General features: G+C 41.9%; 1 protein-coding gene across 2 annotated transcripts in view; it reads left to right on the forward strand.

Annotated features, from left to right (window-relative positions):
- Positions 1-11,620, forward strand: part of LOC109389717 (endogenous retrovirus group PABLB member 1 Env polyprotein) — a 32,669-nt gene extending 21,049 nt beyond the window's left edge. The window contains exons 1-3 of one of the 2 annotated variants that reach the window (XM_019655505.1): positions 7,502-7,590; positions 8,196-8,321; positions 9,866-11,620. In XM_019655505.1, coding sequence (XP_019511050.1) covers positions 9,879-11,054 — 1,176 coding nt within the window. In that variant the 5' untranslated portion in view covers positions 7,502-7,590; positions 8,196-8,321; positions 9,866-9,878 and the 3' untranslated portion in view covers positions 11,055-11,620. Of the gene's footprint in view, positions 1-7,478; positions 7,591-8,195; positions 8,322-9,865 lie in introns of those variants that run through there. The other variant, XM_019655504.1, reaches the window with a different exon arrangement.
- The last annotated feature ends 320 nt before the right edge of the window (positions 11,621-11,940 follow it).

Here is an 11,940-nt window from a genome sequence, read left to right on the forward strand (position 1 = left end):
AGCCGGCGACTGATCTGCCTCGCCCGGGAAGAGTGCAATGATGGTGCCAACTTGGGCTAGTGAAGCAACGTCCTCCACAACTAGACTGAAGAACAAAAAATGACAGCAACTTGTCTGTTCCCCTTCCCCCAATTCCCCAGCGCTGTTCCCATCCCCCCAATTCCCCAATTTAAAAAAAATCTTAAAAAAAATGCCAATTACTTAAACCATGCACAATTAAAGTAATTTAATTTTAAATTTTAAAACTTCTTTAGTTAAAAGAGAGCTTTCTAGTTAAAGGGGGGAGTGTATACAAATATTTGGCCAGTTAACTAATTAACTACTAGTTAAAGGGAACTTCTCAAGTTTTAACTTTTTAACTTGTTAACTGAAATAAGTATCATCTAAGTTTCACCTATGAAGGATCTTTGGCATAAGTGATGCCTTGAACCAAAAAAGTCAGGATATTAGGACTATCTGAGAGTGCCTTTAAGTTTCTCAGCAGTAGGTGGCACTCACCTCATAGTGTTGAGGGTCTTTAAGCCTGCTGGTTTTCCGAAAGATACTGATTTGGGGATGGAAAAGGGTGGTTCCCTGTAATTCATTATGTATGCTGAGGGCAGAGTATGTAATTATTATAAGGATAAGAAATAAGTATTGTATTAAAAAATAAGTATTTTAAATATTCAGTTTCTGTTGCTTAGCACTCTAGACACTTCAGCAAGTTTCTTTGCCTTCATGGTTTAATCAATAACCTGCTTAGCAGAAGGAAAGGTAGGAGTGGCAGTTTGGCTGAATATGAAGTCATTTAATGGAGTGTTTGAAAGTTTGGAATTTGGCACACCTGCAGTTATATAAAATGGAGACATTAATAATGATTCACCCTGTTTTTAAAGCTAATGTTTGTTGAGTGCATACTATGTACCAGACACTATGTTTAACCCTTCAAATGGATTCTGTCATTTAATCATCACAACAATCCTATGAGGTAGGAGCTTACCTGTTAAAAACAAATCCTTCCTCAAAACCCCACATGTCTCTCTAGACGCTGCCCTTCCCTGCCCTTCACAACCAAACTTCTTGTTATTATTTACTATCCCAATTTCCTCACCTCCCATTCATTATTCTACTGTCTTTAATGTGGCTCCCACTCTCATTACGCCACCCAAGTAGTTTTCTCTAAGTAACAAGCAGCTTTCATGTTCTCTTCCCACACTGAACCTCCTTACACCACTCTCTTCTGTTGACTCCTGATGGGCCCGCGACGTGTGGATCTTCAGCAAGACTCAAAGTGAGTGTAAGGTGTGGTATGAATGCTGCGGTGTGATAGAAGGAGAGGGAAAGAAGGCAATCCATAGTTCTTTTTTCTTTCAATCCTTCCTTAGTAACCATTAAGGTGAAGGTGAAGAGGAGTGTTGTGTTGGTTTATTTCATGAAGTGAAATAAAGCCAGTTGTTAGTTTTGTGCAGGGTTCTCACTGTCCTGCTAAGAACAAAACACATATTCATGCATGAGCTATGAAATATGAATTGGGTAATTTCAGTGACTCCACATATGAGTTAAATGTTCTCAAATTTGCATTTAAGACTGACATTGCACAATATAAAGATGGATAAAATTCACGCTGATCATTTAAGTTTTTAATTTGACTTTCCTTAGAACAATAGTAAATAGCAAATTGAAGAACATGGATGGATCTTGAGATTATCATGCTAAGCGAAATAAGTCAGACAGGAAAAGTTGGGAACCATATGATTTCACTCATATGTGGGATGTAAAACTGAAAGCAACAAACGAACAAGACAAACAAACCACCAAAAACTCACAGACACAGACAACAGTTTAGTGGTCACCACAGAATAAGGGGAGAGAGGAGGTGGTAGAAGAAGGTAAAGGGGATCAAATATAGGATGACGGAAGGAGATCTGACTTGGGGGGTGAACACACAATGCAATATATAGATGATGTATTATAGAATTGTACACTTGAAATCGATATAATTTTATTAACCAATGTCAGCCCAATAAATTTCAATAAAAAAATAACACCATGACAAGACAAGATTTGGAAGAAAGGAAAAAGCATTACATTTTTAGTGTCTTTAACAGCATATTATTCCTGCTTTCTGAACAAGGGCCTTGCATTTTTATTTTGCACAGGGCCCTGCAAATTATGTAGCTGACCCTGTTCACAGCCCTGATTCAGGAGTGTTAAAATGTAACCATACTGTCTATCATTCAATTTGATTTCTGACTCTGAGTTCCTATTCTGTCTGATGTAAAATTGATTGCTCCTATTCAGGAAAATTCATTCCAATTCAGTAATTTCTTTGTCACCTTAGGTTCAAAACTCAGTTAATTCTGGGTTCTACCCATCCTGGAGTGGCATCCTTTGTCCCCCTAGATTGGCATTTAACCATCGAAGGAAAGAGTTTTCCAGTTTGTTGTCATCCTTGGCCAGCATCTGCTGCTGATGTGCATCATCTGTCTTGATGGGCCTCTATATCCATTGCATTTGATGAGATGACAATTAATTGAGGCTCTTTTCTAAGTTCTTGACTTATTTCACTCATTTAACCTACACAATAATCCTATGAAGTAGTAACTATTATTACACACATTTTACAGGTAAGAAAACCAAGACACAGAGAAGTTGGGTAAATTGCCCAAGGTCACACAGCTAGGAAGTATCAGACACACTGGCTCTAGAACCTGGTGTTCCCCAAAGGTCCTACTTGGTCATAATGAATGTTTTTTTGTTTGTTTGTTTTTCATAATATAGTGTTAAATTTGATTTTAATTTTTTAAATTTAATTTTCTTAATTTATAAGAGAGATTGGCTTATAATTCTTTTTCTGTATTTCTTTTGGCTATCAAAGTTATCCTAGTCTCATAAAATGAGTTAGGTAGCTTTTTCTCTTTTTCTATTCTCTAGAAAAATTTATAAGAGCTTATTTGTTCTATGAAGTTGTGGGATAGTTTGTCTGTAATATTCTCTGGGCTGGTGGCTTTTTGAGTGTGGTTTGATTTCCCTAGCTTCCACCAACCAGACATTCTGCACTAGACTTGAACATTATGCAGGGAGCACTGACTGGCATCTAGCCCCTACTGTCAAAGGTGCAGAGTGCAGGTGGAGAGGCGATGGCAGTGAAGCTTCTGCTAGGGCCCTACCATGATGTAATTAGGCATTTGTCCTGGTTGTGTGGGCCCTGGCCACTTCAATGCTGGCTACATGGTTTACAAGCCTAGCTCTCTGGCCTTCCTGGAGAATCAAGAACTACTTACATCTTACTAATTCTTTTCTGCTCAAGTTAGCTTGAGTAGAGTCTGTTGTCTGCGATTAAGAATAAACTTTAGGACACAATACATGGTCACTTTTTGTATATTTATACTCTGTGTATTTAGTACTATTTTTAGTACACTTGAGCTATCATGTCTGATAGGAGTATATTAAAATATAACATGTGCAATATTGAAGGAAAAGAACAATGGAGGACTGACACTATCGGACTATAAGACACACTATAAAGCTATAGTAATCATGTGAATATGATATTGACCAAAAAATAGACAAATAGATCAATGGAACAGAATAGAGAGCCCAGCAATATATTCATATAAATACAGTCAACCAATCTTTGACCAAAAAGCAAAAGCAAAATAATGGAGCACTATTAGTGAAAAACTAATAGTGAAAAACTGGACACCCACATGCAAACAAACAAAAGGAATCTAGACTCAGACCTTACACTCTTCATAAGAATTAACTCAAAATAGATTACTGACATAAATATAAAATGCAATATTATAGAACTCCTAGATGATAACATAGGAGAAGACCTAGATGACCTTGCGTTTGGTGATGATTTTTTCAGTGCAATGTCAGAGGCATGATCCAAGAAAGAAAGAATTTATAAGTTGGATTTCATTAAAATTAAAATTTTCTTCTCTGCGAAAGACACTGTCAAAGAATGAAAAGACAAGCCACAGACTGGAAGGAAACCTTTGCAAAAGACATATCTGACAAAGAGCTGTTATCCGAAATATATAAAGAATGTTTAAAACTCAACAATAAGACACAAATAACTGGATTAAAAAAAAGGGGGGGGGCTGGCCGAGTGGCTCAGTTGGTTAAGAGCTCGCTCAAGAGTGTGAGCTCTGAGCAACAGCGGTTCGATGCCTGGCCCAAGCTGAGCTGCCACTGAGCTGCCAACAGGTGGCAGGATGGCTCAGCTAAAAAAAAAACAAAGGCCAAAGACCTTAACAGACATCTCACTAAAGAAGATATATAGATGGCAAATAAGCATATGAAAAGATGCTCCAAATCGTGTCCTCAGGGGAATGCAAATTAAAACAATAATGGCATACCACTACATACCTATTAGAATAACCCTACTAACAATACCAAAATGCTGGTGAGAAAGTGGAGTAAAGGAATTCTCATTCATTGCTGGTATGAGTGCAAAATGGTACAACCACTTTGAGAAGAGTTTGGCAGTTTCTCACAAACTTACTCCTACCATACAATCCAGCAATCATGCCCCTTGGCATTTACCCAAAAGAGTTGAAAAATTACGTCCACACAAAAACCTGCAGATATTTATAGTAGCCATATTCATAACTGCCAAAACCTTGAAACAACCAGATGTCCTTCAGTAGGTGAATGAATAAACTGTGGTACATCAGACGAGGGAATATTATTCACCATAAAGAAGAAATAAGCTATCAAGACATGAAAAGACACAGAGGAAATTTAAATGCATACGTATTACTACGGGAAAGAAGCCAATCTGAAAAGGTTACATACTGTATGATTCCAACTACATGACATTCTGGAGAAGGTAAAACTATGGAGACAGTAAAAAGATCAATGATGCCAGGGGTTAACATGGAGGGAAGGATGAATAGATGGAACACAGAGGATTTTTAGGGGAGTAAAACTACTCTGTGTGATACTAGAATGGTAGATACACATCATTTTATATTTGTCCAAACCCACAGAATACAACACCGAGAGTGAACCCTAATGTGAACTATGGATTCTGGGTGATGATGATGTGTCAGTGTAGGTTCATTGACTATAACAGATGTACCATTCTGGTGGGGGATGGTGATAATGGGGGATGCTATGCATGTGTGGGGGTATAGGGTATATGGGAAATCTCTGTACTTTACATTCATTTTTTTCTGCTCCAAAAAATAAAGTCTACTTAAATACACACACACACACATACACACACGCATATATACATATATACATATATATGTATATAAGTGCATTTAACTTCACGATTTGGGCGGGGAAGGGGATCACTCTTTTTATTATCAAGTACTGCCCTTTTTTTCTTACTGCTTATCATTTTAGCCCCCAATTCTATTTTAGCCAATGTAATTTTGCAACTCTGGCTTATTTTTCATTACATTTATATTACTTAGAATTAGGTTCAGCTGCAAAATAATAACCTAAGTGAGAAAGGAGAGTTTTCTCTCCTGTATGGAAGTCCTAAGGTGAGGACAGAGCTGACTGTCTTGACGCTAATCTGCCATCCTGACTCTTGGGTGAAGCCCAAATGTGCCTCCTGTTGCCCCGGGGCGTGGAAATGTATACAACTCTATGCTCGCCTCTGGAGTAGGCCACCTTTGACATTATCTGTCTCCTAACCACCTCTGGCGCCGGAGCCTCTCAGGCACCTGGTGATCTCCCTCCCCTTAGATTAAACACACATTCCTTTCCCAGTTGCTTTTAGCTATAAAATAAGAGTCTGGGAGGGTGGAAGGTATAGAGCATATCCATGTCATTTGCCACTGCCCAAGACGCGCCTCACTCAGTATGTAAGTTCCTTTAATCAACTCTATGGATTACCAGGCTGGAGTAGAAGACCTTTTTTCTTTGGTCTTTTCGCTGCCTTCTGCTTAGGGAGGTAGATTTTCAGCCTCGGGGCTTTTCCCTGGGTCTCGGTTTATGAATGACTGGCGAGTCAGCCAAGAGAGGGAAGAAATGGGCTTTGGGAAAGAGGCATCCTCAGTGGAAATCCCGACTTGGCCATCTGCTTCCATGTGGAAAGGGGTGGCCCCTTGCTAGATACATGTGGACAACAGCATGAGTACGGGGACACTTCAAAAAGGCCAGCTGGTCTCATGCACTTGTCTGCTGAACTGCACGGAAGTAGGCAGAAATATTTACCGCGGCAGCTGTAGGCTGGTCCCTCTTACGCGCCGTTGGGTTCGCCACTGACGTCCAGCTAGAGGCAGAAGCCAGGGTTAGAAAATTTGAGGAAAAACAGAAACTAGGGAAATATGTTAGAATGTCTGCAACTCTCTTAGCATTGGGACTGGCCGATAAAGGTTGTGGAGGAGGAAAGGTCCTTTAAACAGATCCCACGTCTTTTATGAAAGCCATGAGGTCTCTGCATCTGTTTGTATGTTCATGTGGGTCTCTATATATGTTGTATTTGTGTGTTATTTTCTACCTCTGGACGGTATTGCTAACTTGTAAAAGAGCTGTATGTAATTGGCTTAAAAAATAAGTACTTGTAGGGTTTGGGTATTGCAAAATTCTCAAAAATATAGAAACTAACTCAAATGCTTTTCAGGATCATGTGATCCAAAAAAATATTTGATATTAAAGTTAGTTTAAGTTTGTTGGTTTAATTAAAACAAACATGGCTTTAGTCTCATGAAGTTTTGTGGGTAACCTGTTAAGATTAAAATAGACTTAATTAAATAAGTGAGCTTAAATATTAAAAGTCAGCTGATACAAAATTAGAGTTTGGTTTTCTTTCTCTCTGTTAAAAAGGACAAAGTTTTATTGAACAGTGGGTCTGCTGCTGATAAGATATTACAGTGTTTTATGTTTCTTAATCAGGCCTTTGATTACTTAAAAAAACTGAATCTTCTCAATAGTAAAAGGTAACCTCCTATATTTGAAATGCCCTAGCTGACTTTCATAAAAGGGCACCAGCAACACGATCTATAAAGATTGTGGTACATGTGGATGAAGTCTATTCTGCTTTAGCAAAAATGACCCCTCATTGCCAGACTTTTGCCATTCTGATGTCCTTGTGACATGGCAATGGTCTGCTCCTGAATCAGGGAAATTAAGATGGGTAAACAATGACTGTAAATTACATGAATAGTTGGAGTTATGGGAAAACCCAAGATGGCTGCTTGGTTTTCCAAGCTCCTGGACAAACCCCATTTAAGTGTATACATTCCTTAATCCACTGTAGTGCATTTAAGGTGGACTTCATTCACTGCCACTTAGTATGGGTTATCAATACGTTCTTGTTGTTGTGTGTATGTTTTCCAAATGGGTTGAAGCGTCCTCCTGCTTCCAGCCAAGAAACTGTTAGAAAATGTGTTTCCCACTTGGGGTATGTCTTCCACATGCCATGGGATGATAGCTCGAGATTTATCTCTGTGTTCGCCCCTCCCAATGTCAAGTGGTTTCATTATATTGATGATGTGATGCTAACCTCTGAAGATTTGCAATCATTACAGCAATACCTGGACATCCTGTTTGCCCATCTCCAAGCCAGAGGATGGTCCATCAGTCCACAAAAGATACAAGGCCCGGGTCCAGCTGTAAAGTTCCTAGAGGTCACCTGGTCGGGTAAGATGCATCTCATACTGGGTACTGCCATTGAACAGCATTTTCCACACCTGAGATAGTGAAATGCTTATGAAGATTTTTAGGCTTCTTAAGATACTGGCGGGCTTTTATTCCCCATCTGGCTCAGTATTTGTACTCATTATATCAACTGCTAAAGAAAGGCTCTCACTAGGAGGGTGACCAGGAAGCTGGATTTGAGAAAGCAAAGATCCTAATAGCCCAGGCACAAGCCTTGAGTTCCCCCCCTTACTGGGGTACTCATGTCTTTGGATGTAACTGTAAGCCCCAAGGGAACTAGTTGGACCCTATGTCAAACCTAACAAGGGAAAACCATCCCCCTTGGGTTCTGGTCCCAATTATGGAAGGGTGCTGAGACCTATTATTCCCCCATTGAACAACAGGTCTTGGGAGTGTATAAAGCATTGCAAAAAATATTTCTGCTGCTCTACTGGTGACAGTGCAGACAGGCCTCCCAAGTAAAGGTTGGATAGAAGAATATTTTGCAATGCTTGCTTTAGCTGTTGCCCAAGCCCCCTCCTTGCAGAAGTGGCAGCTCAGTGCCCTTCCCACAAGCACTTTAGGCAATAGGTTACATGTCATTTTAGGGCCAGTGTATTATGAGACCACTTCAGCCCCCACTGTAGAGCTCCCACAAGAGATGCCCTCATCAGTGAAAGAAGGCACAGTTTCCGTTCCTGAAGAAGCGTGGTATACGGACAGGTCTGGCTGAGGTAATCCTTGTGTGTGAACTGTGGTGACCATACAATCCCAGACAGACATGATATGGTTTGAAACGGAATAACTAGTGGGCAAAACTAAGAGCCACATAGCTGGTATGTGCACATGAACCATGGCCTATAGTCCTCTGTACAAACAGTTGGGTTGTATTTCAGTGTCTTGTGACATGGCTGCCACAATGGGCTCATGATAACTGGCGAGTACTAAGAAAGCCATTGTGGGAGCCTACAGTGTGATAGGAAATCTGGGAGAGGTTGCAGGAGTCAACCTCTAGCCTGGCTCTGCTCACTGGTCTGACTTGCCTCCTGGAAATATGGAGGCTGATGTACTAGAAAAGATCTGGACACAGGCTCCCTCGTGAACAACTAGCAGATTGGGTACACAAGCATAGCAGGCACCAGAATACACGGGTGGGATAATGAAGGGGGCTGCATTGCCCCCTGTTATGCTGATATAGTGGCAGCAGTAACCAATTGCCTAGTGTGTTCTCACTTGTGCCCCCGTGGCATCCCACACATACTATGGCATATACACAAAGCATCCATCCCTGTACAAGACTGGCAGGTAGATTACACTGGGCCTCTGCCAGGGAGCCAAGGACAGAAATATGCCTTAGCATGTGTAGATACTGCAGCAGGATGGTTACAAGCCTTTCCTTGCAAAGGAGCAAACTGAACAGCCACAATTAAGGGCTTAGAATAACTTAGTGTTGTATGGCTACCCTTGGAGCATTGATAGTGACTGGGGTACACATTTCATCAGACATAATATCCAAGATTGAGCCCGTGAGAGAGACATAAAATGGAGATTTCATTTACCCTATAACTCACAAGGTGCTGGGTTGATTGAATGAATAAATGGTATTTTAAAGGCACAGCTGTTTGCCCTTTTACAATCCTCTACCTTGCATGGGTGGGCAAAGGTCATTGTCAAGGTGTTAGGAAAATAAAATGAGCCAATATGCACGGGGTTGGCTCCCTACCAGTACCTAGGAATGACTACAAAGGCAGTTCCACTGACCATGTCTGTTAAAAAGCTGCGGCCTGATACCCAGGTGCCAGAGCCAAAAAGGGGTCAATGTCAACTGCTATTCAGAGTTCCTTGAGATGTCAATTGGGGGGCAGGGGAGGGGGAGGGGTGGACATTTGAATGGGGGTTGGATTGGCAACTTCCCCCAGGTTGGATAGGATATTTCTTGCCAGCGAGTGAGAGGTGTCCGAGCCAGCTAAAGTGGTCCTTGTTGACCCTGCTGGTGTCTGGGCCTGAATGCTCTGTGTACCAGTACAATGTACAGAGACCAATACCAAAGGGCACCAAGTCAGGCCATTAAGTATGGTCTTTTGCGACCCCTCTCACATTACAAATAATCCTGGCACCCTCGTCCTTCAGGCAACACGCCCAGTATGCACGGCCTGCCCCAAATCCACAAGCTGCATACACTTTAACTAATGAGGATGAAATTACTGCTGTTGTCATGATTGCAGGGGAGGATCTCCGCCGTCGTGTACCCACTAAACATCTGTATTTTTGCCCATAGTTTCTTGTTCCTGATGCTGTTCCTCCCTGCTTGTGGAGAAGTGAATTTTTTCCTACCCTGGGCTCAAAGTTATGCCAACCGCTTACACAAAGACGTATGCTGGATCTATGGTGTGTTGCCATTCTCCAGCACATCCAGCCTGTCATGGTGGGTATCATCCGTACAACCTGATTGGTTGGAATTACAGGTACTTATAAGGGCTCTTCAAAGCCGAAGCACCACATTTAACACTGGGTTTACTAAAGATTATGCATACAATGGGCATATAAGTACCTCTTTTAATGACACAGGACATGGCAACCCTTTCTCTGTCAATGCCCCGGAGAAACAGGTGATTGTTCTTGAAACCTCTCAGTTACAAAAAACAAAAGTCAAGCTCCCTGCCATCAAATCCCAGAACTATCGTTACAAGGAAGGTTCTTTGCAAATCTGGGATGGTTTCATCTGGCTCACACCCACTGCAGGGTATTTTAGCCAAGTTGCCCCAGTATGCTGGGAACAAGCCAACCACACACGTGATTCATGGGCTAATAGTACCAGAGAAATGAGCTGGCTTCCTAGACAGCAATATGAAAATGTCTTTACTCTCCAAACCATGGACTGGTTTGCTACTGACTGGTCTCAGCGTTCTGGCATTGCCTGGTTGGCACTGAATGGAACAGAATGGCTCTGTGGCTCCAACCTATCACCATGGCTGCCCCTGGACAGGCTTGGGCAATGCACCCTAGGTTTTCCCTGGGTACAGAGACTGTGGACTAAAACAATTACTAAACCTGTAAATTACACACATTTGGCTAGTAGATGGACAAGAAGTGTTTTCCACTGGTATGACCACCAGGCAACTATATCTGTGCTTTCCCTGGATATCGAAGATACCACTTGTCATACAGAAGCTTCAACTAATTCCATCCGACGTGAGGTGAACGACAGCTTCCAGAGCATCTCTCTGACTAACACAGAAATGGTTTACATGAGGAAAGATGTGCTACAAAATTACATGGCACTGGATGTTTTAACACCTGCTCAAGGTGGGACTTATGTCATCATTAAAACTCAATGTTGTGCATACGTTCCTGAGAACTCGGGCAATGCCACCCTTGCTTTACAGTACACACATCAGCAGATAAGCATCTTGTCAAACCCCGGGCTTTCTTTTTCCCAGTGGTTATCATCATGGTTGGAGTCTTAGGAGATATGGTGACAAAAGTTATTCTTTATCTTTTGTTTTATACTAGTTATAAGCATCCTAGCCTGCTGCTGCCTCTACTGTTGCTGCAGTCCCTGCCTGCAAGCTGAACAAAAATTAATATAATGTGTCACCCAGAGTGCCCCCTCTAAGGCTCGGGGAACATTGTGGAAGAGGTGGGCACATGAGATTTTAAGAGCCAGACCTGAGGGGTGGAGTGTGAGGACAGAGTTGACTCTGTCTTGAAGCTAATCCGCCATCTTGACTCCTGGAAGAAGCCTGGACCCTGCTCCCCGCCCCTGGGTCTGTGAATGTACACACGAACTCTATGCTCTGCCTCTGGAGTGAGATGCCATTGACCTTATTTGACTCTTAACCAGCTCTGGTGCCAGAGCCTCTCAGACCTGGTGATCTCTTTCCCCTTTGATTAAACACAAATTCCTTTCCCAGCATGTAGACTCATTGCTTTTACTATAAAACACAGAGTCTGGGGGTGGAAGGTGGAGAGGGTATTCTTGTTGTCTTGCCACTGCCAAAGTTGTGCCTCATATGTAAATTCCCTTAATAAACTCTTAATGTAATGATGGAGTTGTCAGCCTCTTCCTCCAGTCTCTCTGCCCCAGGAAATTTTATGTACAGCCGAGATGGGCAGCCTGGGGCTGACATAGTGGCTGTTTCACAGGTCTTTGGGGACCTAAGTGTTCCAGCCTTACCACTCAGCCATCCATAGGGCATGGCTCTCATCCTCATGGTTCTCCATTGAACTCGAAGCCTTCTCCGCATAAATGGAGAAGGAGCCTGCAGCTGGCAGTAAGATCATCCCAGGGCAGGATACCTTTCTGTGGGTTCAAGATGGTGTCTGTGCTCTCATCATCTCAGCTGTAAACAT

This window comes from Hipposideros armiger, unplaced genomic scaffold (assembly GCF_001890085.2).
Source record: "Hipposideros armiger isolate ML-2016 unplaced genomic scaffold, ASM189008v1 scaffold_240, whole genome shotgun sequence".
Lineage (NCBI taxonomy): Eukaryota > Metazoa > Chordata > Mammalia > Chiroptera > Hipposideridae > Hipposideros > Hipposideros armiger.